The sequence below is a fragment of the Dermacentor albipictus genome, chromosome 7 (genome assembly GCF_038994185.2).
Source record: "Dermacentor albipictus isolate Rhodes 1998 colony chromosome 7, USDA_Dalb.pri_finalv2, whole genome shotgun sequence".
Lineage (NCBI taxonomy): Eukaryota > Metazoa > Arthropoda > Arachnida > Ixodida > Ixodidae > Dermacentor > Dermacentor albipictus.
Window position 1 is genome coordinate 16,432,005 of NC_091827.1, and position 22,203 is coordinate 16,454,207.

At 46.1% G+C, this 22,203-nt stretch overlaps 2 protein-coding genes across 4 annotated transcripts; both read left to right on the top strand.

The window, feature by feature from the left end:
• The first annotated feature begins 58 nt into the window (after positions 1-58).
• LOC135914399 (translin-associated protein X-like) lies at positions 59-8,937 on the top strand. Of its 2 annotated transcripts, none has more exons than XM_065447234.2 (5): positions 59-216; positions 804-1,038; positions 3,009-3,142; positions 7,545-7,654; positions 8,416-8,937. In XM_065447234.2, the coding sequence occupies exons 1-5, from the start codon at positions 171-173 to the stop codon at positions 8,806-8,808; spliced, it is 918 nt and encodes a 305-aa protein (XP_065303306.2). In that variant the 5' UTR covers positions 59-170; the 3' UTR covers positions 8,809-8,937. The 2 variants fall into 2 exon arrangements, with proteins under 2 accessions (XP_065303306.2, XP_070377801.1); XM_070521700.1 differs by lacking the exon at positions 59-216 and adding an exon at positions 306-511.
• A 2,795-nt stretch (positions 8,938-11,732) lies between these two features.
• On the top strand, positions 11,733-22,203 carry LOC135914346 (translin-associated protein X-like). 2 transcript variants are annotated; one of them, XM_065447145.2, is made up of 5 exons: positions 11,733-11,866; positions 14,780-15,002; positions 17,371-17,504; positions 20,334-20,443; positions 21,623-22,203. In XM_065447145.2, the coding sequence occupies exons 1-5, from the start codon at positions 11,821-11,823 to the stop codon at positions 22,031-22,033; spliced, it is 924 nt and encodes a 307-aa protein (XP_065303217.2). In that variant the 5' UTR covers positions 11,733-11,820; the 3' UTR covers positions 22,034-22,203. The 2 variants fall into 2 exon arrangements, with proteins under 2 accessions (XP_065303217.2, XP_065303219.2); XM_065447147.2 differs by having other exon boundaries at positions 11,805-11,903.

Below are 22,203 nucleotides of genomic sequence, written 5' to 3' on the forward strand. Positions count from 1 at the left end.
CAACGAAAGCCATATCTGTATTTCGCATGCCACCCGTCAGAATAGCACAATAAAATCCTTCATTTGTTTTGACGTCACCGCTACCGCTTTGACAAGACGGTAGTCGTGTTGTGGGATTGTGCACGCGTAGTTTAACGTTTGTAGGACAGAACTGCCCATTGAATTGAATTATGACAGGAGAAGGCAGGACTCACGATAAGGGTCATTACAATAGAGGCAAGTGCACCGGCTGCTTGTTCTCGCTAACGGTGTCCGACAAAGAGAAAGAAATTGTTGACGCGTCCGTCTTTGCTGTTTCATTCGGCGTTCACGACTCGCGCGTTCACTCGATACGTTGAACTACTGTTCGCAAAAGATCACATATTTGCTGAAGAGAAACAGGCATCGGATACCTCAGTTAGCTGTCCCAACTTATCTTGTCGCTAGGCGACATGCGTCCTGTTATTTTCGGCTGACTGCAGAATGTGTCGACTTGGGTCGTAGTGTTGAAGCGTTCAACCGCTGGCATGAGGCACGAAGAACGCGCTCTAAGCTTGTATTCGCTTGCGGACTTGCAGTCAAGAACATATCATTTCGCCTTCAACTCACGGTTATTTGCGGTATCAATGTATAATGTTACCTACAGAATTAATCTTGCTATCGATAGGCAAAGTCTAAAGAAATCGCCGAGGAAAAGACTCGGTTGTGGCTTTGAAATAGCAGTCAGTGCTTCCCGGCGAGGAAAAGAATGTGCTAGTTTGAGCCCAACTTGTAGTTCTTATAGATATGCGAAGAAACCCTGAGTGCCGCCCGTCTTTTTGCAGGACATGACAGGGGTCATGACAGGGGAGGTCATTGGTCCTCGCGTAACAAGCAGCGAAAGCCCGAAGATAAACGTCAGTCCGACGTGGACGAGTCCCTGCCAGTCGTCAAGATGTTCAGGGCTTTCCAAGTGGAGCTGGACGATCGCTATGACCGTTACGAGCGACTCGTGAAACTGGGCCGCGATGTGACCATCGAGAGCAAGCGCATCATCTTCCTTCTTCATCGCATAATGAAGTTAGTATTGCCACCACGAAGCCCACGTGTTGTATCATCAAACACTTTCTGCAGAGTTTGTGATGTAAAGCCCTTCGATCAAAGCTGGTGCTTCAGTAGTTTGCCTCCAAAAGTTTGCTCTCATGGATTAAATATTTTGAGGAATGAGAGACAGATAAACCTGTTGCTCTGTGATGGCTCATAAACAGGCGGACACGTCTTTAAGCACGCTTCGGAGTGTATGTGATTTACGGCTCCCCCAAGTATTTGGCGAGTGTCACATTTTATCACAAGAGCGTCCAATACCGGTGTCACACGACCACTTTCGATCGCATTGGCCCCTTCGCGCAGCTTGCGCAAAGGAACCGATCGTGATCAAAAGTTCGCCGTGTCATACCCATATAACACAACAACACCATGGCAGCAGCTATGAAACTAGGAAGGGTAGGTGTGTGCTTACGGAATGTTCTTTTCAGACGTAGTCTGCTAAGCTGTTCAGCCTGACATAGCCCTTGCTGCTTATCAGCTTGTCTATCGCTAGAACCACTTACTGTAATCAGATTACACACGCCATATCCACAGAAGACAACAGTGAAATACAGCAGATGAAAGTGGCATGGCACTTGCCCAAAAGCATGCGTTTCTGTTTGTGTTGGGAGCAGATACGCAGTAAGGGCTACGTCGAGCTATATGGGATGTCCTAGTGCAGGATGCTCGGCAAGCATGCACCTATCATTGCTACTTTTGCAGGTGCGCTCCGTGGCAAAATGCTTGCCATTGCATCGGTCATCACTCCCATAAGATTATTAAGAACTTGTTGATGGGTATGCTGCCATGTATTTTTGTTCCTGAAATGCAGTTGCCGCAGTCAGTTAGGTGGAGCATATCTTTATTGTTCAGCAGCCTCCTAACTGGTTTGCTCTTTGCGACAGTGAAATTCTGCCACAATATAGCTACTGTGAAGAAGTCGAGCAAACTCACCAGATATTGTAGAGTTTCTTAATGTAGTTTAAAAAGAAATCTGGCACTGTCCTCTGTGCAAGCAGACTTTTAACATCACGAAAATGCCAGGATACAGAAGCATACCTGCCAGCTTGCTAAAAATTTCCATAAAGTTTATGAATGCAGAATTATTCTAAGATTTTATGAATGCTTGGTAAAGAAAGTTACTAAACTTTGCAAAAAAGAAGTTATGGAATTTTCTGTGGGAAGTAAACTGAACTTTTACTTGTCAGTGTCGGCCGTATGCTTGGAAGTCTACTGATTGTAAAAGGACACTAGAGGGATGCCCGTTTAGAGCAAGTTTATTTATATGTGTCTTTGAAGCAGGCAAAATCTACAACTGCAGAGTCATAAAAAATGTCACTGTGATCTGTAAACAGTTTGCTGCTTCTCAGTTCTTGGATGGTGAGTTGGGGCTGTTGTTAATCTTTTGTACATGTTATATGTTGTTGAGGTACAGGCCTTTGGAAGGTTTGATCCTGACCCACACATCTGAGGCACCAGATAACTCAAATTTCACCATGTCACCAAAGACCCAAGCTATGTATTGGTGGATGAACTTGCCCCCTTTGCTGAAACACAGTCACACCAGTTTTCGGTGTGAAAGAAGTGGTGGCACTTTGGTTGAAAATGGTTAAAAAATGTACGTAGAACAGCAGTGCATTTTTGCTGCAACTTTGACAGAGAATGTCTTGAAACCAGTAGGATTCTCAGAATTCAATCCAAAGGGATATGCTATGAAAACTTGCTCAGTCAATAATAATATGTGCTGTAAAGTAATCAGTTAAAACTAGTTAGTTAATTATGCATATTGATTTATTGCACAAGTCATGTCTGCTTCGTTGAGCAATCCAGTTCAGGTATTATATACGGAATTTTAAAAAATTCTTTATGCTATAAAAAGATCAACCACCTGGTATGTGTGAGAGAGCATGTTTCCGTACATCTGGCCCAAAAAGATTTTGTTTTTCCGCATTTTTCTTTTACAGAGACGATCAAAAGGACAAGATACTCGCTGAAGCTGACCAGAAGCTCTGTGAGCTCAGCATGTTTACACTGAGAGAGATTGCAATGGAGCTGCGAGGACAGAGCTACTATTTGTACCTGAGGGCATTTTCCCCAGGTATATGCGCCATACATGCTCAATTTGCCTGCACCATTTTCGCCCCTGCTTTATCATGTGAGGTGAACAACACTCCTCACGATTTATGCACAAGCAGTTTACCTTGGAGGTGCACCATTGCGGCTCCATCTGCTGCTGTAGTGTTCTGCGGCCAGGCACAAGGTCGTGGGTTTGCATCCCAGCCCATAGTGACTGCAACCTGATGGGCGTACAGTTTTTGCTCGTGCCCGTAAATTTAAGTACACCAGCCTGTTCCCACTCAGATTACATGCAGAAGTAGCATATCACAGCGTGTTTTGTCTAAATTTACACCGGCCTGTTCCCACTCAGATGCATACAGAAGTAGCATATCACAGCGTGTTTTGTTCGATAACATTTAGATAGCTGCAGTGGTTGCCTGCCTCACCTGAAGTAAATTGGGAGTGCTCTGCTTCCTACGTGGAAGTGCCACACATTAAATTCAAGTTTTCTCAGAGGAAGGAACAGCGGTGCCATCTGTCTGGCGATGGTTCAAGTGCACTGCGCTGTTGTCGTTTCCCCAGCGAACAGTTTGCCTTCCCGAGACAAATTGAAAGTGCCGTACCTCCCGCCAACAAAATCCTCGTTTCTTGCCCATCGGTAAGAGTTATGTTAAGTTATGAATGTGGCACTTCCTCACACACCTAGTTTGACCCACACAACATGGCCGACGTGACCCTAAAAGTGGGAACAATGAAAGCGGGAGGGCACGAGGTGGCGAAGCTGTTCTTGCCACAATCTCTTCCTTGCTACGTCCTTGCTGTTTGCAAGCCTACTTACAGCCCAATGATGCTGTGAGCGGAAAGTCGTCCATCTTGTCTGTGGCGACCAAATGGTATGCAAAAGCCTACTTCCAGTATTTCGCATATTCCCTATTGCCCCAGGTGACGACATTTGCTTTTGAGTCATGCCAGATGAAGAGGGCAAATACTGTGTCCAGAAGTGGCACTGGACAATGTGGATGTTTGAAACATATCCTCTTCCTTTATCAATCAGTCACAAACTTTATCTTCCAAAACAAAGTACATGGCGTCAGAACACGACATTCCATGACATTTGAATATAAGTCACCGAAAACGGTTACTTGATTAGTCCGAATGGCCTAGACATGTGAAAATGGCTGCATCCAATGCAAAGTGAAAGGTAGCGGAAACTGACTCATCTGCAGCAACAGCAGCAAACGGAAAAAGATTGAGATAGCTGTATCTGAAGGCGATTATATGAAAACAAAACAAACATGAACATTGTCATGACATTGTCAGCAGAACTAATTAACAGAGTATTCTTCTAACACAATAAATAAATTTGACATAAATTGGGTTCACATGATCAAGGAGAAGGTATCATAGGAAGGCTGTATTATGAATCACTCCAGCATGTAAATGTTACACTGGAGGAGTGCATTCATAAAGAGTTTAGATTTTATGCACCTTCAGCAAGCCAGGGAATATGTGACAGATCATTTGCTGTCCATAATTTATACAGGTATGGGGAACATGCCATTGCTTCAGGTGATGGGTGTTGCATCTCTCAAAATTTGCAGGAGTAGATAGAAACATTTTTTTGTTTTAGTTCCTTTGTATTGGCAAGAGCTAACCGATAATTAAAGATAGCTGTGAATTTCAGAGTGTCAAGAGAGAGGGAAAGAATGCAAGGAAATTCACAGTGTCAAGTTTTTCAAGGTGTGGTTGCAATGGGTAATGAAAGCTCATGCCACAGATAAAGTGGGCGTATTTTTTCTGTGAAACAAACGAAGGGTTAGTATTTGTAGAAGAGGTAGTGACCTAACAAGGAAGGTGAGCGACACGCAGGCTGTTATAGATGAAAATCTCGGTGCCAAGCAAAAGTTATAGGATTGTACACGTGACCAATAACCTGCGACAGCTAGCCAGCAATGAAATTGGTATGCGTCTTGCAGGACATGTCATGATTAAGACATGCCTGTTTTAGCAGAGGTGGCAACTCGAATAGTAGAAGAACCTAGCACAATGTCATATTTTTTTTCACGAAACAGCAGTGTTTTGGTCTTTTTGGTGTTGATTCTTAAGAGGAAGCTTTAGCTCAGGCCCAACTCTGACGCGGCTTATTCAAATACATGTAAAATGCAAAAAACGTTTTTGTGAGATAACCCCTGGACCGATTTTAATGAAATTTGTTGCATTTGAGAGAGAAATTTAAATTCTAGTGACTGTTGGAAGCAAAATTTCGGTATAGGGCATGAATCTTATTGCAATAATTTTCAAAAATGCGAAAGTTTGAAAAAAAATAGAAGCACAATGTTTACAAATTCATAGCTCTGCATCAAGAACAGATATTGTGGCTCTGTGAACAGCATCCATTAGATAATTGAAAGTGGACAAATTTGATATGTCATTTTACATCTTACATGAATTTTTTACATTGTTTACAAGGGTTCTGCAAAAGCTGTATTTCGATATTACTAAATTTCTTGAGATTCATGTGTAACATATCAATTTTGTCCTCTTTAGACATACTATTAGATGCAATATCATTTTTCATTGCTGAGTTACAGAGTTGTAAATTTGATAGGTTCATTGTCTGAAAATGTTTTTGTCATTTTTTAATAAAACATTGACAACTTAAATCGAGAATTCAAAACCAACAGTCACTAGATTTTAACTTTTTCTTTTAAAGGCAACAGACCTCGCCAAATTTGGTGCAGTAGTTGCCGAAAAAAACTGATTGTCCTTTTACATGCATTTAGATAGGAGCACCCGAGCTAAAGCTTCCTCTTAAGAGGAAGCTGTAGCCCAGGAGCTCCTATCTAAATGCATGGCAACAGAGAGATCTTTTTTCTTGGCAAGCACTGCACCAAATTTGATGAAATTTGTTGCATGAAAAAAGTGTTAAAATCTTGTGACTGTAGGAAGTAAAGTTTTTATTTTTGCCATCAATTCCTAATTAAAAATTGTTGAAAATCTCTAACTTTTGGAGAACAAGATTATCATGTTTACAAATCTTTGTTTAAGCAATGAAAAATGTTATCACATCACAATACTGTTATCTGCACCCAATAAATCTATATCATAACCAGACAGAATGGCTGTAATATGCATTACTCTAAAATATACCATTATTATCTCAGTAGCACCTCTACAAAACCCTTGTAAACATTGCAATAAATCCACCTAAACTGTAAGTTAATATATCCCTTTAAGGCACGGTGTGCAACAAGGTTGGGCATCAACAGCAAAAGCATTAATGAAAGTAATCATATTTAAAATGTGTTGCATACATCTCAAACTCTTCTGATTGGAATTGTGCTGCAAGCGTGAATAAAATGTGCAATATGTTTTAGTATAAAACAAGTGGGAAAGTGCACGAGACGGTGGGGTATGTTTGCATTTTGTGAGTATGTCATTTTATGCAGCGGGTTCACTTCTTTCGTTTTTTTACACAATGGATTGCACCAGAGATAACTTTCACTTGGCTGGACAGTTGCTTTTCAAGCCTTCTAGACATAATATAGTTGATGTTCTCATATCTGATGTTCTTGCTGTGAGTTTTCATATGGAGTCCACATTCTGTAACCCTGACAAAACTCATTAGAGAATCAAATATTGTTATTATATTCTACAGCTGTATGCTTTCTATAGTTCTGAAAATTTAAGGAATATGGTGAAATTACATTTTAAATCAACAGAAATAATTGCGGCCTGAAAGGGATGTAAAGTTTGTCCATTTTAGATTCCATAACTGATGCAGTCTACAGAACTATGGTGTCTGTTCTTGGTGCGTAGTTGCAGATATGTAAATTTTGTGCATCAACTTATTTTTGTGTTACCAATTTTCATCAACTTTTGTTAACGAATCCAACCCTTAAATGAAAATTCTGCTTCCTGTAGTCAATAGAATTTAGCCTTCTCTCACAAATGCAACAAATTTCATTTAAGTTGGTCCCGGGGGTGTCTCCTAAAAGCTTTTAGGCATTTCACATGCACTTGAATGGGCGGCATCGGCATTCACCCTGAGCAAGAACTTCCTCCTATTATGCCAGTTTCCAAAGACCATATATATATTTCCTTGAGTAATAGATTTGTGGCATCTGGCAGGCATAAATTCCAGTTGTCACCAGCCGCCAATTCTTGGTTAATCCTTCCTTCAAGCGAGCATCGCATGCTAATTTGATTGACACTGGATATTGAACAAGCCCTTCTTCGGGCGCTCTTTTCTTGTTGACTGACTTGACCCCATAGGTTTTGCAGTGCTGCTGACTTTTGGTGAAGCGAAGCATGTAGACTAGTTTTAGTTTACAAAGCCTCTAAATATCCTATTTTACAGAATGCATCAATGAAAGAGGAACAGGATTGCTTAGATGTCGTGCATGTAATGGGTGCTGTAATTGTTCATTACCTGCATGCAGGTATTCAGGAGTACGTCGAAGCAGTGACCTACTTTCACTACATCAAAGACGGCCACCTGGTCAACTTGGATGAGATTCACAAGGCCCTGGTGTATGTTGAACAGGCAGAGGTAGGTACTTGTATGCATAGCTGTACACTCCTCCTAATTCTTTGCAGGTCAATTTAATAATGAAAATGAAGTACCTTTCTTTGGGAGCAGAAGCGCTTGTCCATACTGGCCTAATGCGCATGTGCTCTGGAATTCCAGTTTGTCTGGCAGGCTGGCTCCGAAGCTTCACGACGTTACGATAATGAGAGGCTGCAAGAAGCTGTAGGTGTCGTTCCTCTGTGGGGGCCTCCCCAATTAGTGTGCCCACTTCAGATGGTTTGGCACTGGGTGACACTGACGATGGTGTTCCTTCTAGCATCCAGTCTGCAATGTTGTCACTGTTTGCCTCACATCATGTGTCGAAAGAGGCGTGTGGTTTCCGCAGTAGTAAAAAAGTTATTGTGACGTTTCACTTTGTGAGCACGGGTGACGCGCAATCATATAGGTGCTATAGCACACACACAGCTTTCGGCCCTCGGTGCAGCTAGACAGTCCGCATTGCAGATTGCTTTCAACATAGGGCTCTCATGGCCCCGTCATACACAGCAGCCCTGGAGTAGACCCCCACCCCCCCTTCCCACCACTTTTAGCGAGTTTTGTAGTAGGCAACATACTTGTGACATCTTCAGCAGTAACCATGCATGGGAGAAAAGCTGCATTCAGCCTCTGTTAATTTGCTTAGAGGCCTTCAAGCCTGCAAACCCTTGAGGTGTTAGCAGACTGAGTCGAACAAAAATGAGTCGTTCGCTCAAAGTTCAGAATAAATATTTTCATTCACGCAGGCAGCCGAGAGCGAGATGGCCGATGAGCCCGCGTCACAGACGCCACCCGGCAAGTTTTCTCTGGAAATCACACCAATGGACTACATGCTGGGCGTGGCTGATCTGACGGGCGAACTGATGCGCAAGTGCATCAACGCGGTCGGCCAGGGTAACCTGGAGGAACCGTTCGTGCTGTGCCGTTTCCTCCGTGACGTGTACACGGGTTTCCTTGGCTTCGGGAACACCGCTGGTCGAGAGATGAACCGCAAGGTGTGGACGCTCTTCCAGAGCGTTCGCAAAGTTGAGAACGCCTGCTACACCATCAAGGTCCGTGGCTCGGAGATGCCCAGTCACATGCTTGCGGACATGTTCAGTGCTCCATTACCCGAGAAAGAATCTCCAGACTGTGGTTGACCCAAAAAAATCCACACATATTGTGCAGCGACACTTTGTATGTTTCTTTTTCTTTGTTGTTCGTGCAAGACACTGCCATTCGAGTGTTGGACGGTAATAAAGTATATTGCTCTGTGCTTTTATTGCCAATTATATGTACGCTCAAGGTGCATTCACATCGTGGCATACTGCTGTTGCGCTATTGACAGTACATGCACGGAGTGTTAGAAACGTATTAGAAGGTCTCCCGAGAAAGCACAGTGCGTTTGACTACAAAAATGATGAAGTCCATTGTGCGCACCATCACATGCATAGTCTGGTTTGAGAGGAACGAACGAAACATTAAGCTATCGAATCCTTTCAATGGGCGCTAACGAACCATCCACCATCCAAGTGCGACGCTGCTGTAGCGCTCCTCATCGACGCCTGGTATATCTGTCAAGGTGCTGTTTGTGGTGCACAGCAACAGTTGCCTAGCATGATGTGTTGCGCCAACCTGTTGGTCCCACCCATAGTTAGAACACAGTCCAAGGAGCTGGAGCACAACTCTAAACCTTGTTATTGCTGTCGCTGTTTCGCCCTGCAGGCAAAACTGCCACTCTTGTGCTGCATATGTTTGTTAATGAACGACTATGTTGACACGTTACTGTCTGTCATTTCAAAAAAAGAATGAAAAGTGCCTTTTGGGGACTCGGTCATGTGCATTGAACTTGCTTTCCGACTGAACACACAGCGAAGGGAAGTTGTCTTTTTTTTCTTTCTTTCTTTTCTCTTTTTTGACACGATAGTGCCGCCACATGTACGGGGCATCAATCTAGTCCAGCCCACGTGGTGACATTGTGCCACTTGCTAAAGGTGATTTAAAAACCTGTTAAGTCTGACATATAGGATAGGATAGGAATAACTTTAATGAAGTGCCGGCAAACGACGATTTAACGTGTCGTGACGCTGGCCAAGCGTCGACCCGGGGTTATGCCCTACTCTGCACTAGCCCAGTTGAGCCCGTTTGTAGTGGGTCATGAGGCTTGTGCTTCTCGAGCGCACCCCGGGCCTGCTGGACGGCCCATAGTTGTGATTCCTTGTCTGCAGACTGCAGTGCACCTTGTAGTTCTGGCGGGTAAGTCCTGGAGGTAGCTGCCGTCGGGAAACTGAATGAATTAATCATTTGATATACCCACGTATATGTCGTGCTTTGAGTACGGATGAATAGTGAATTGAGCACACAGCGGTTTCAGTGAGCGTGAAAACCTCGCATGTGGCAGCTGAGTGCACCAGTGACTGGTACATGCTTAAAGGAATAACTGATGTAACATTTTCGACTCGATGTGCTTGCATTAAACAAATCTACTAGAGCTCTAAACTCTAGAAAAGATACTAGCAACTATCGGCGTGCACTAAACATTTCATTATAATAGCTTTTCTGAGGTCAATTTCGGATTCGTTTCCCACGAGGTCACTGTGTCGTGACGTCATGACGCAAAAATTTGTCACGTGTGAGCAGGGCATTTCGAGATATTGACACTTGCTGCAGCTCACTCACTCGCCTGCTTTGCTGCTACATCCGTGTGATGGCCGATGCAGCATAGCAGACGAGCGAGTGAGCCGGAGCGAGTGTCGATATATCGCCATGGAGGGGGGGGGGGGGGTTCTGCTCCCAGGTGACCACATACTGCGTCCTCACATCACGACACAGTAGAAATGAAACCGAAAATATTTATGGCGCTTGGAGGCTTGCAAGTATATTTGTAGGGTTTAAAGGTTCTGGACTTTAATGCACTAAATGAAGAGCCGAAATTAGGTCAGACAGTGGCTGGAAAAGTGTTCGAGGCTCTTTAAAGGCTCCACTAAGAAATATGTTAAGCTAAGCTGGCTGAATTCATGAGTCTTGCCATTAGCAAAGTCTTTTTCGATTTTTTTTTTTTTTCAGTGAAACTATTACAAGCTCGCCAGGTTTCACGACGTTCGCAGCTAGCTGGAGGAGGGAGAGCTGAGAGAGAGTGAAAGCAGAGTGTAAACATAGCCTCGCGCAGCGCAGCGACACGACGAGGGTGGGTGGAGCCTAGCCATATATGGCCTAGCGGGGGAGAAGGAGCGGCGCGCACGCGAGAGAGGAACGCGGGCAGGATGCGCGCCCTCTACTGTGGCGCGCGAGGCAAAGCCATCGGTGGCTTTGGGTAAAGCCCCTGCATCTACGCGCCACCGCCGCTCTCTTCGTGAGAGGAGAGGAGCGTGGAGGAGGAGGGTAGGTTGGCGGTACTTAGCTTGGCCGGCGGTGGCGCGTAGATGCAGGGGCTTTAGCTTTGGGCAGAGGTATCAGGCGAGGGAGGAGGGGCGTTCTTCAACGGCTACTAGGGTGCCTCGATGTCCTCCTCGCCCGACGCTCCGTACAGAGTGGAGGCAACCGCGGCGTCTACTACGGCGTTGGTCACGCGAATCGCGGACGCCGTAGGGCCACGTTGCCGGCCCTCGTGTGTCTTGTGTGCGGTTCGGCACTACTTTACTGGCCTTCCCCCAGCTCCACTGGACTCTGGTGTTTGCGATAGCAGAGCCAAGCATTTTATTTAATGCTTTACCTTGGCTGCGACATGTTTCGCTTTTGTCTACTGTGTTCATACATGCTCCTTCTTTTTCTTTATTCTATTTACTTAACCAAACTGTGGTTGGAAGACGAAGTATATGCGTAACGCCCGCTCTTCGCTTGATTATATATACTTCAAGTTCTCTACCACAGCGGTTCGTGATCTCAATGTTTTATATCACTTTATATTTTTTTGCTTCTCAATTGTTCTTGTTCAGTTGGCATATCTTTGTGTTCGCACATCTCCTCGAAGCACTCGTTTCCACTGGCCGCCCGGTGGCACTGCTTCTTTATGCTAACCCGTAGTGGGTGCATGCGATTGTTGATGATGATCATGATGATCATCATCATCTCACCAAAGCCCCGCCATTAATGCCATTTTCTGGTAGAACCGTCGGCAACGCGTTTGCCTTTGTTCCTTGCCACGCGTACGTCTTTTATCAACTCGGTGACGCATGAGCGGACAGAGCAAGCCAACTTACAAAGGCCGCAAAAATGGAGGCAAGTGGTTGATGCTCGTGCCTTAAAATTTTCTTTGGTATGCGTATATATAATAGCATTACTTAATTTGCCGCCAACATAGTGCCACTTGTTTGGTCACATCGCGGAGCCCCGGATGTTTACAGGGGTAGTGTCGGGGCCTTTCTTGAAGTCAATTCTTGTTGCCACGTATTAGGGGAACGAGGTTTTGCCGTACCTTAATTAATTGGTTAACGAAACTACGCCGTAGCCATTCTTTATTTAACTATGAGTAAGTTTCGGATGTTTGCGGCAGGCTTTCACAAAATCTTTAAGTGAAAAAGATAGGCCACAACTGCACAATTCAGTGATATATGTGAAACAGTGTATATATCTCGTAAACGTAGCGCGCGTGTTCCGCTGAACACTAGACTGCGCTAGCTCTGTACTACAACCGCGCGTTCACCTCAACTAAAACAGCCGCAAGGACTGAATTTAAAAAAAAATGGTTGGTCTTTCTTGCAGATGAATAGGTCATAACACGAAAGTTAAACGTGTATTCCAAGAAGCAGTGGCAGCTTTGTTGCACATTCACAATTAGAAGTTCACAAATGTGTACATTCTTTTGATTAACTACAGTTTCGCTCGAAGGACGAAGCAATAACGGCGATAGCAAGTACGCGACGCCAGTGTTGCTTGCGTAGGCTGCGCAGGTATGTGACGCTTGGCTTGTTGCGCGATGATTGCTGCAAATGCCCGTGCCGCCGTTGACGCAAAGCTCCGGCGGTCCGTAGACAGCCCCATAATACACCAACGTCCACTAACGAGGAATAGGCAGAGGGAGGCATGGCTTGCGGACGAGGGTCGCGAGAGCCAATTGGCTCTTCTGGAACAAGCCCAGCGAGCCGCCCATGCCAGTGGGGCTCTGGAATAGGGGCCCCAACCATCGTCCATCGTGCCTTATTGTATTTATTTTCAATAAAGCTTTTACTCACCCACTACGGCGGCATCGCGCGCCCGTGCACATGATGCAAAGGTGAACCGATGCGCGTTCGGCGAGCACGCATTTATTAAACGGCATCTTTGAGGATAAGGTGAAAAGCGAGCGACCTTGGCGAGGCCGGTGAGCCGTTTCCCTCCTCCCTCCCTTTTCACCGTTCCTCCCGACTCCACACCTTTCCGCGGTTGACCCCTCCATTCCCCCTTCCGTGCCTTCCTACCTACTCCGACCGTCCCCCTTTCAGCTCCTACCGCCTCACAAAACTAAGAGGTAATGGGCGCGTTAAGTTAAGGCGCTCGAGCGCGCTCTAGCCAGCAGAGCGCGCTCTTTTAAGCTTAACGGCTAAAAAGCGACTTCCGGTGCGTGATTGCGGAGCGCGCTCTACGCGCACCATCCTGGAAACGGTGCACGAGAGCGCGCACCTGCTACGGCTTCCGGAAAAATGACGTCTTTCCTACTCTTTCCACCAATGCAAGTCGGTTCTCCTTGCCCACTCGTTCCTCTCGCCGCCGCGCTGCCGGGCGTCTGAAGCTGCTGTCAGGCGAGATCGGCAACGTGTTGGCGCGCTTTGAGCTTGCATCGCATCATAAGCTGCTGCTGCTGCCTGCGTCGCCGCGCGTCAAGTTCTTCTACCTCTTCATCGTCTAAACAAGGGCTGCAGAAGTACGGTCGGCGGGGCCATTTTCGAGAAGCGCGCGAAGTGCAATAGCGGATGCGGAAGCAACATAACATTCGCCAGACGGCACGTTCGTGCACCCGAAAACAGTCGGCGAAAATGGCCGTTAAGTTAAGCTCCGAAGGCGTCGCACTCGAGCGCACTCGAGCGTGCTCCTTTGGAGTTCGGAGCGCGCTAACTTAACGCGCCCAATTGCTGTATATGCTACCAAAGTAACTCTGCACTGATGATGATGATGACGTGTGCCTGTCCCTTTGTAACGGGTCGCCGCATTTACAGCGGCTTGGCAATAAAGAAAGAAAGAAAAAGGGGAGGGCAGGGTCACGATGGATGGATGGATGGATGGATGATTGTGGCTCAACCCTTTGAATCGGGCGGCGGCGACGCGCGCCACCTAGCCTTTAATCGTACGAAACGGTAACTGCACGAAACAACGGAGCGCGGGCGTGCATCGAGGCACCCTACACGAAACGGTAATGTAGCGCAATCTAGCGGTAACGACAGCAAATCGGCGTGATTGCTTGAACTGTACATGGGGCAGATTTTTGCTGAAGCTCGGCAGAGAACACTTTCGTTTTAAAAGATATGACATATCTAATCGCATCCCTTTTATAGAAATTTATCTCCTTGGACGACGTAATGATGAAGTTATTCCAGGGAACCGTAACCTCCAAGACTGGGTGGTGCGCGGTGCCTTCTGAGTGACGCGGGCCAACATTGCCAGATTTGGTACACAGGCGCGAATACCCAAGAAAGTGGTTGGGTAAACAGCTACTGCTGTATCTCAAATCGGTCAAGATGGCGCAATCTAATGATGCTATTGCATATTTAGAAAGTTAGCGGTGCTAACTTCTGGCCTAGTCTTCTTCACCTACTTATATCCAATTTACTAATTAATTCTTCATTCCAGTTAAAGAAAACACTATTTTCGTTAAGGTTTGCTTAATTGACCTGTTTCATGTCTACTTCTCGTCCTCGTCTTTTTATGCACTAACAGCTTCAGTCATGTCATACCAACATGCCCAAACAGCTAGTTGGCACTTCATTGTATCCTACTAATTCTCAATTTCCCTGATTCTTCCGGTGCACATTCACAGCCTTTTGTGATGTTTTGAAGCGGCTTACATTGGATATCACCCCTCGTCTGCTCGACGCGTGTATATAAGTATAGGCTCAAATGTACACGGAACTTGCATGTGCTGTCATCACACAGCCAGCGACAGAATAAACATTCGGTTCAATTTCCGAGCCCTTACACGTGATACCTGCACGGTTGCAGGCCGCGACAGGGGCAGACGGTTTTCGCGGAACACTCCGCGGGAACCGCCCGAGGGGAGACGCCATTCCGGCTCCAACGAGTCTCTGCCGGTCGTCAAGATGTTCCGAACTTTTCAGGCTGAGCTGGACGACCGCTACGATCGCTCAGAGCGTCTGGCGAGACTGGGACGTGACGTCACCACCGAAAGCAGACGCATCGTTACTTTGCTGAATCGCGCGGCGAGGTCGGTAGAAAGCTCCTCCATAGACGTTTTCGCCGACGTTGACGCGTAGATGGAAGTGCTTTAATTAGGTAGACTCACGTCGTTTGACGAAACGTACGCCGAGTCGAACTGGTATGACGTCGGAAGTCGGACAAACAGAACGTCTTCTCAGCGGCTATACCTGAAATCCGCAGTTACTCAGTCTATTATACCGTGCCCGTGAAAATGCCCTTAACATAAATAACGCAAGTTTCCATGCGCTCTATGCCAAATCACCGTGACCAGTACTGAGTTGAACCTAAGCTGTTTCTTTTTCCTAACAATGCTCAATGTGAAAGAGGTGCCCGTATGTATAAGCTCCTAAGATCCCTATACAATATATTGCACATTGCCTACAATTTATTTTTCCAAAGTTCACTCGGGATAGATTATTCAAAATATTCATTCTGGATATATGAAGTCCAGTGCATCTAGAACTACACGGAGCTGGTTTTCAGCTTTCGATAAATTTGATATTGAATTGATGCAGGCTTCTGTGAAGTGGCACAGACGTAGGAATTAAGCAACCCTGAAATGTGTTTTGAACTCACTGAGATTGCATTAAAATCCACGATGTAGCAGCAACATGGCAATATACATAATACACGTAGTTCCATATTAATATCTGCGTTTAGGCAATCTAAAGTGCAATTTTTAACGTAGCAAACATAAGGAGACTGTCAGTTCCTCCGTGTACGTGGAGTTGCAGCTTTTGGCATCCAACCGCGATATATAAATTTTAAGAAATGTCTTTCACGTTCAGAATGCATGCCAGTAGGCAACAAAAACCAACTTGGAAATATGTCCCATATTTGCATACTGATCTTGGATGGGTATATAGACGCCAAAACATCTTTTCGTTTTCTTTTTCAGTCAGTGAGACATAACTTTACGCCAGCGACTGGTAGACTGACGAAGGCACGCTCTCAAAGCTCTACTTGCATCTTTTGACAAAAAGAAAGAAATTTGAGAGGACGGTGATTATTAGCCACATTAGCCACATTAAGCCACATATCTGTGTTCCACTGATATCGGTGGAATTTGCTGTTCTAAAGAACACCCACACACACAACACCCACACGTCTACAACAAGATTGTACAGTCAAATTTTCAAAATCAAGAAAGGCTCATCCTCTGTCGTGTCGTGAAAAGAACAACTGCGCGCTGTGGCTGTTGCAAAGTGCTATACGGGGGGACCATTTTTAAGTTTTACGTAATTTTAAAAATAGCCTTTTGCAGATAACATAATTCTAGTCATTGAGCTGAATTATTCAGAGAGGCGGACAATACTTGCACGAGGAAGTGAAAAACATAATCAAATAATTATGAAATATGCACTAATTAACTGAATTGCTTCATGGCACATATTGCAAATAAATACTTGTAGCCGGTGAGTTTGCAAGGCGTATCCAAATAGAATGAATTTCCAGAATGACAGCAGTTCGGAGATATGAGCCACAAAACTCGCCGTAAAACTGAACTGTTGTCCCACTTACTTTTTAACAAAACGCTCTTTCATCCATTGAAGTGCAAAGGTAAGTGGAACGCCCGTGTATTTCGTCCCACACACTGGGAAATAATATGTGGAAACTCATTTCAAGTAACTACACGTCTTGCAAGCTCGCCGGCTACAATTACTAAACTACAACATGTGTCGTAACAATCCAGCTCAAGAAGAAGGAAGATGCTATCTGCCACAAGCGATTTGAAAAATAAAATTCTGTAAAGTGTAAAAGTGATCAGCCCGTATGTGATCAGGTACGCACATATACTCATCACCGCTTCCTAACATGGTGGAAGGAAATAATAGGAGGGAGCATACCGAAACGCGATTGAAGCCAAATTTGTCGGCCCAGCACGTGATCGCACGTCAAACTGCGTGGTTGGTTTTAATGCTTCCGCTCTGCAGGCAGAGCCACGGCAGGGCAGCTAAACAAGCGCGCACCAAATAAGAACTACTGGTATGGCTATTGGGAACCAAACATCTGAGCAAATATAGATTCTTGCTCCGTGATTTCGACGCAATAGGTCACGTGCTGGGCCACCACTGTGCAAGTGAATGGGCTTCACGGAGCGTTCGCTTGCCAAGGCTGGCTGCGTTACGTAATGCTCCCTTCTATATTTTTCCTTCCTCCATGCTTCCTAATCAAACAGGGTTCTTATTCTGAATGTTCAAATTCCGCCACATTTGTCGAATTCCTCATCTTGTCACTTCTGATTGGCCCGATGGGCTGCTACGGCCTCTGTGATTGGCTAAGAACGCCAACATCGCGTGATTCGGCACCATGACGAAATGTGAGCGTCCAGACCCTGGCTCGCATTTTCCAGCTCCTTCACCTTCTATTTATAGCAACGACAAACGGGACGAGGTTCTAGCGGAGGCCCGCCGCAGGCTGTGCGAGTTGAACGATTCGGCACTCCGCGAGATGGGTGCCGACTTGAAGGGGCAGGACTACTACATGTACCTGCGGTCCATCACAGTGGGTAAGTGCACGTGACCGACCTTATATAGTCGGTACTCACGTACTCACGTACGGGGCAGAAACCTGGAGGCTTACGAAAAAGGGACGACCCAACGAGCTATGGAAAGAAGAATGATGGGTGTCACGTTAAGGGCTAAGAAAAGATCAGATTGGGTGAGGGAACAAACGCAAGTTAATGACATCTTAGTTGAAATCAAGAAAAAGAAATGGGCATGGCCAGGACATGTAATGAGGAGAGAAGATAACCGTTGGTCATTAAGGGTTAGGGACTGGATTCCAAGGGAAGGGAAGCGTAGCAGGGGGCGGCAGAAAATTAGGTGGGCGGATGGGATTAAGAAGTTTGCGGGGACAACATGGCCACCATTAGTACATGATCGGAGTAGTTGGAGAAGTATGGGAAAAGCCTTTGCCCTGCAGTGGGCGTAACCAGGCTGCTGCTAATGATGATATAGTCGGTGAAAACATAAGCATTTGTGTAGCGACAATTAAATGCCCTGCTGTTCAATTTCAAAAAGGAATTTTGTACACATGCGCCGGCCAATTATGCTCGCTCAATTTCATGACGTCATGGTTCCAGGCCACCGCCTTTCGACATCGGCGTCATTAAGTTTCCTATCTGAATTACAAGAGGGAACTCCGGCGCCTCGGGAATGCAGCTGTACCATGGTAATGACGAATATAGTTAAAAAAATAGCGTAGTAGTGCATCGATTTGTCTAAGCACGAGGTCGCGGGATCGTATCCCGGCCACGGGGGCCGCATTCCAATGGCGGCGAAATCCGAAAACACCCGCGTACTTAGATTTAGGTGCATGTTAAAGAACTTCAGCTGGTCCAAATTTTCGGAGTCCCCCACTACGGCGTGCCTCATAATCAGATCGTGGTTCTGGCACGTAAAACCTCATTATTGAATTTTTTAATTAGTTTGCCTAATCTGCGGGATTGTAGCTTCAAGCGTTCCCGCGACGTTATTTACTTCATCACTGCACTCATACTTTTCTAAAGAGAGCAAGGCAGATAATCTCTGCGCACATGTATAATCATTGCAAATTTTAATTGTTACCTTTATAACACCATTTTGCTGTGGAAAATGACCAACTTACAAAGCCACTAAGTCGTTAGAAGGCAGAATAACAAATTTTAGGCAAATTCGTGCAATAACCATAATTTCCGTGCTGGCAAAACCTCCATGCTTGCAGTTTTAAGAGTGTAGCCCTTTCTTAGGTTGAAAGCCAGAAGGCAGAGTACAAAAAGAAAAACAACCAAGAGCTCAGACTGGCAAGAAATTACGATGCTCGCCATTTACAGCATTCTGTGTTGCAGGCGGCATATTATCAGCATAAATTGAAACGTTAACTAACCGAAAGCGTCCAGTGTGCGTTGTTGTGTCTTCACGTTCGCCCGTGTTTGTAACAGTGACAAGATTCAGGCCACAAAACGCACATTTAGAGCTACACATTGCTAAAAAGCAGATATCGGGAGAGTGCCCGCCGTATAATTGCCATGTTACGTCTAACAAGTGTTCTGATTACATTTATTGCCAAAGCACTCGTAGGAACACTCCAGGCGAATTTCTGATGTCGTCGTAAACCTCGCCATGAGGTACCGTACAAAGTCCATGTGCGTTAAGATCGCGCCCGTGCACCGAGGGTGCGAGGGAAAGCGCGGGAGCATGAACCGGCTTGATGCACGCCGTCTTCTCGCGCGTTAAGTGTGCGCGGAGGTGGGGGAGGGGGGAGGTGAGCGCGCATCGCTTCCTCTAGCCCCGCCCTGGCTGCGCGTATACAGCCAAAGCCACCTAGAAAAATTTCTAGGTGGCTTTGATACAGCTTCGTGCGCCCTATCTTGAAGGTAATCTGCGGCCGGTGCAAAGGTTGGACCGAGCCGAGATGGCTGGTACCTTCTTGTGCTCTGTGTTTACGAGTGCTTATGGTGTCGGAGGTCGCGTAATCTCAGGCTTCGGAGGCGCGTTGAGCGATAGGCAGCGCGAAACGTTCTCTCGCCGCTGCTGCCGCTTTTCATCACGCCGGCGTTGTGACAGCGAGTGTCCACGGCCATCGAGTGACATCTGTTCGTGCTTTCTGTGCCCGCATGGTATCGTGCTTGATAATTTGATTAGTAGGCAAATGTTTACAGTAGTTTAGGCTGCCGACAAAATGCAAAGCTCGCTTCACACGGTTGTCTAATACTTTGCTATCGCTGTTAAAACTTCGCCTTTCGGACGAAAGTGTGACTTTCACCTGTTGGCGATTCAATTTATGCTGATGGTACATACATTTGTGTACAACAACAACAACAACAACAACAACAACAATCATCGACCACCCCTCGTCTGGCCGTGCAAGTCGTTGCATATCATGAAGTGATCACAAACTCGAAGCGGGCTTCACCGCACAAAGACACGTATTGCTAAGAAGGCAGCTTTACCGTACAGATTAATTTGGAAGTCGGATACAAGCATGCGTATAATCCAGGATTCTAGTGTTAAGCGGTGCTACCAAAACGTGAAGGTACACTATATATATATATATATATATATATATGTGTGTGTGTGTGTGTGTGTGTGTGTGTGTGTGTGTGTGTGTGTGTGTGTGTGTGTGTGTGTGTGTGTGTGTGTGTGTGTGTGTGTGTGTGTGTGTTGGGTCAATTCAGCGGTATGTCCCCATGTCCACCGCATTTTACACTATTTCTTGCTCAACTTTGAAACTTTCAATAAGGCACTTTATTCCGAAGCGGCAGGCATGTTTTGTGGTGGTATTTTATTGCGAGTTTCTCTTTTCGAAGGTCCCTTGCTCTCTGGGTGAGTCGTGACTTTACTTCTCAAACACGCAGGTCTTCAAGAGTACGTGAGAGTGGTGTCATTCTTTCACTACCTGAAAGATGGTCGTTTGGTAACCTTGGATGAGATTAACAAGGCCCTGGTCTTTGAGATGCAAGCTGAGGTAATCTCTTCTTTCTATCTCTCTAGTATGGCACTCTACTGCGGACGCCATTTAACATGATCAGGAAGTTTTTGCTTCTCCGTGAACGTATTACCAGGTAATGATGTTGCGTTGCGTCATTGTCCTTGATGACCGTGAAATAAATAAATAAATAAATAAATAAATAAATAAATAAATAAATAAATAAATAAATAAATAAATAAATGCACTATGGCATAAGCGATTGCTGCTGCCAGCGCATTCTCACCATGAGATAACTAGACCACGTTCGTTGCAATGTCGCCACATTGTCTGTTCACGTCTGTCTCTCGACCCTGTGCTTCGGTATTAACTGCTGTGCATTTACACAGGCTAAATCAAAGGACGCCGTAGCGGAGGGCTCTACGTTATTACTGATCGCATTTAGTTATATATTTATATTTGGGGTTTTACGTGCCAAAACCACTTTCTGATTATGAGGCACGCTGTAGTGGAGGACTCCGGAAATTTTGACCACCTGGGGTTCTTTAACGTGCACCTAAATCTAAGCACACGGGTGTTTTCGCATTTCGCCCCCATCGAAATGCGGCCGCCGTGGCCGGGATTCGATCCCGCGACCTCGTGCTCAGCAGCCCAACACCATAGCCACTGAGCAACCACGGCGGGGTCATTTAGTTCTTTAAAGTTGTATTTATATTTGCAACTTTTCATCATTATTTTTTTTAACTGTAGGCTAAGACTTCGAAACCCTTTAGAAGAGCACACCGGCGACCCTCAGAGCGAACTTTAATAGCGTTTCTACTACCAATGTCAGTTTTGTTTCTGAAGAGGAGAAGGAGGAGGAAAGGCATTAATAAAAAAAAAGGACAAGCAGGTGTCTTTCTGCTTGTGCGGGAGGCGCCCTTAGTCCAGCTGAGGCTCCTGCGGCTCTTGCTGTCTCCCGGGCCCACCGCCCCCGAGCAGTGGGAGGCCGTGTTTCTGAAAAGGTATATGTGTTGCCATGATATCACGATGCAGACGTTTCGCTCGCGATCGTCTGCATCGTCTGCACTGCTCGTTACGCAGTCCGACGTAGCCGCATTGCAGACGACCGAGCGCCTCGTGAACCCGACGTAAGCCCCCTATCCTCCCTCCCCCATCCCTGCGGCTACTCTGACTGCTCCCCTACTTGTGTAATCATCTCCCTTTCGTCCGAAACAGGAACCGGAGAGCGACATGGCCGCCCGCAGTGAACCTACAGCGTCGCCCGATGGGCCTCCCGAAGGCGACACACACTTTTCGCTGGAGATCGCGCCCATGGAGTACCTGTACGGCGTCGCCGACATGGCGGGGGAACTGAGACGCATCTCCGTCGGCGCCCTGGGACGAGGAGACCTGGAGGAACCGGGCGCGATATGCCGCTTTCTGCGGGACCTGTACACCGCGTTCGTTTCGTGCGGCTTCGTGGCCGTCCAGGGCACGTGGCGAAGTCGCGACTCGGGCCACAGGACGTGGGCGCTGCTCCAGAACGTGCTCGAAGTCGAGAGGACCTGCTACGCCGTGAAGCTCCACGGCTCGGAGGCTCCAAGCACCGCTGTCGCTGCTCCTCCCATTGACGGAGGAGGTGGTTGAATGACGTGACGCGTACATACATACCTAAGCTTGCCACCTGTGGTGCGCGGCATTTGGCTTGCTCGATTGTATCTCTTTTTTTTCTCGCCTGTTTAACGGTTGCTTGTTTTGGGTGCACAAAAAGACAGTTATTTCTCAGCTGAGAAGGTGGCAATAAAGAGTTCTGTGGT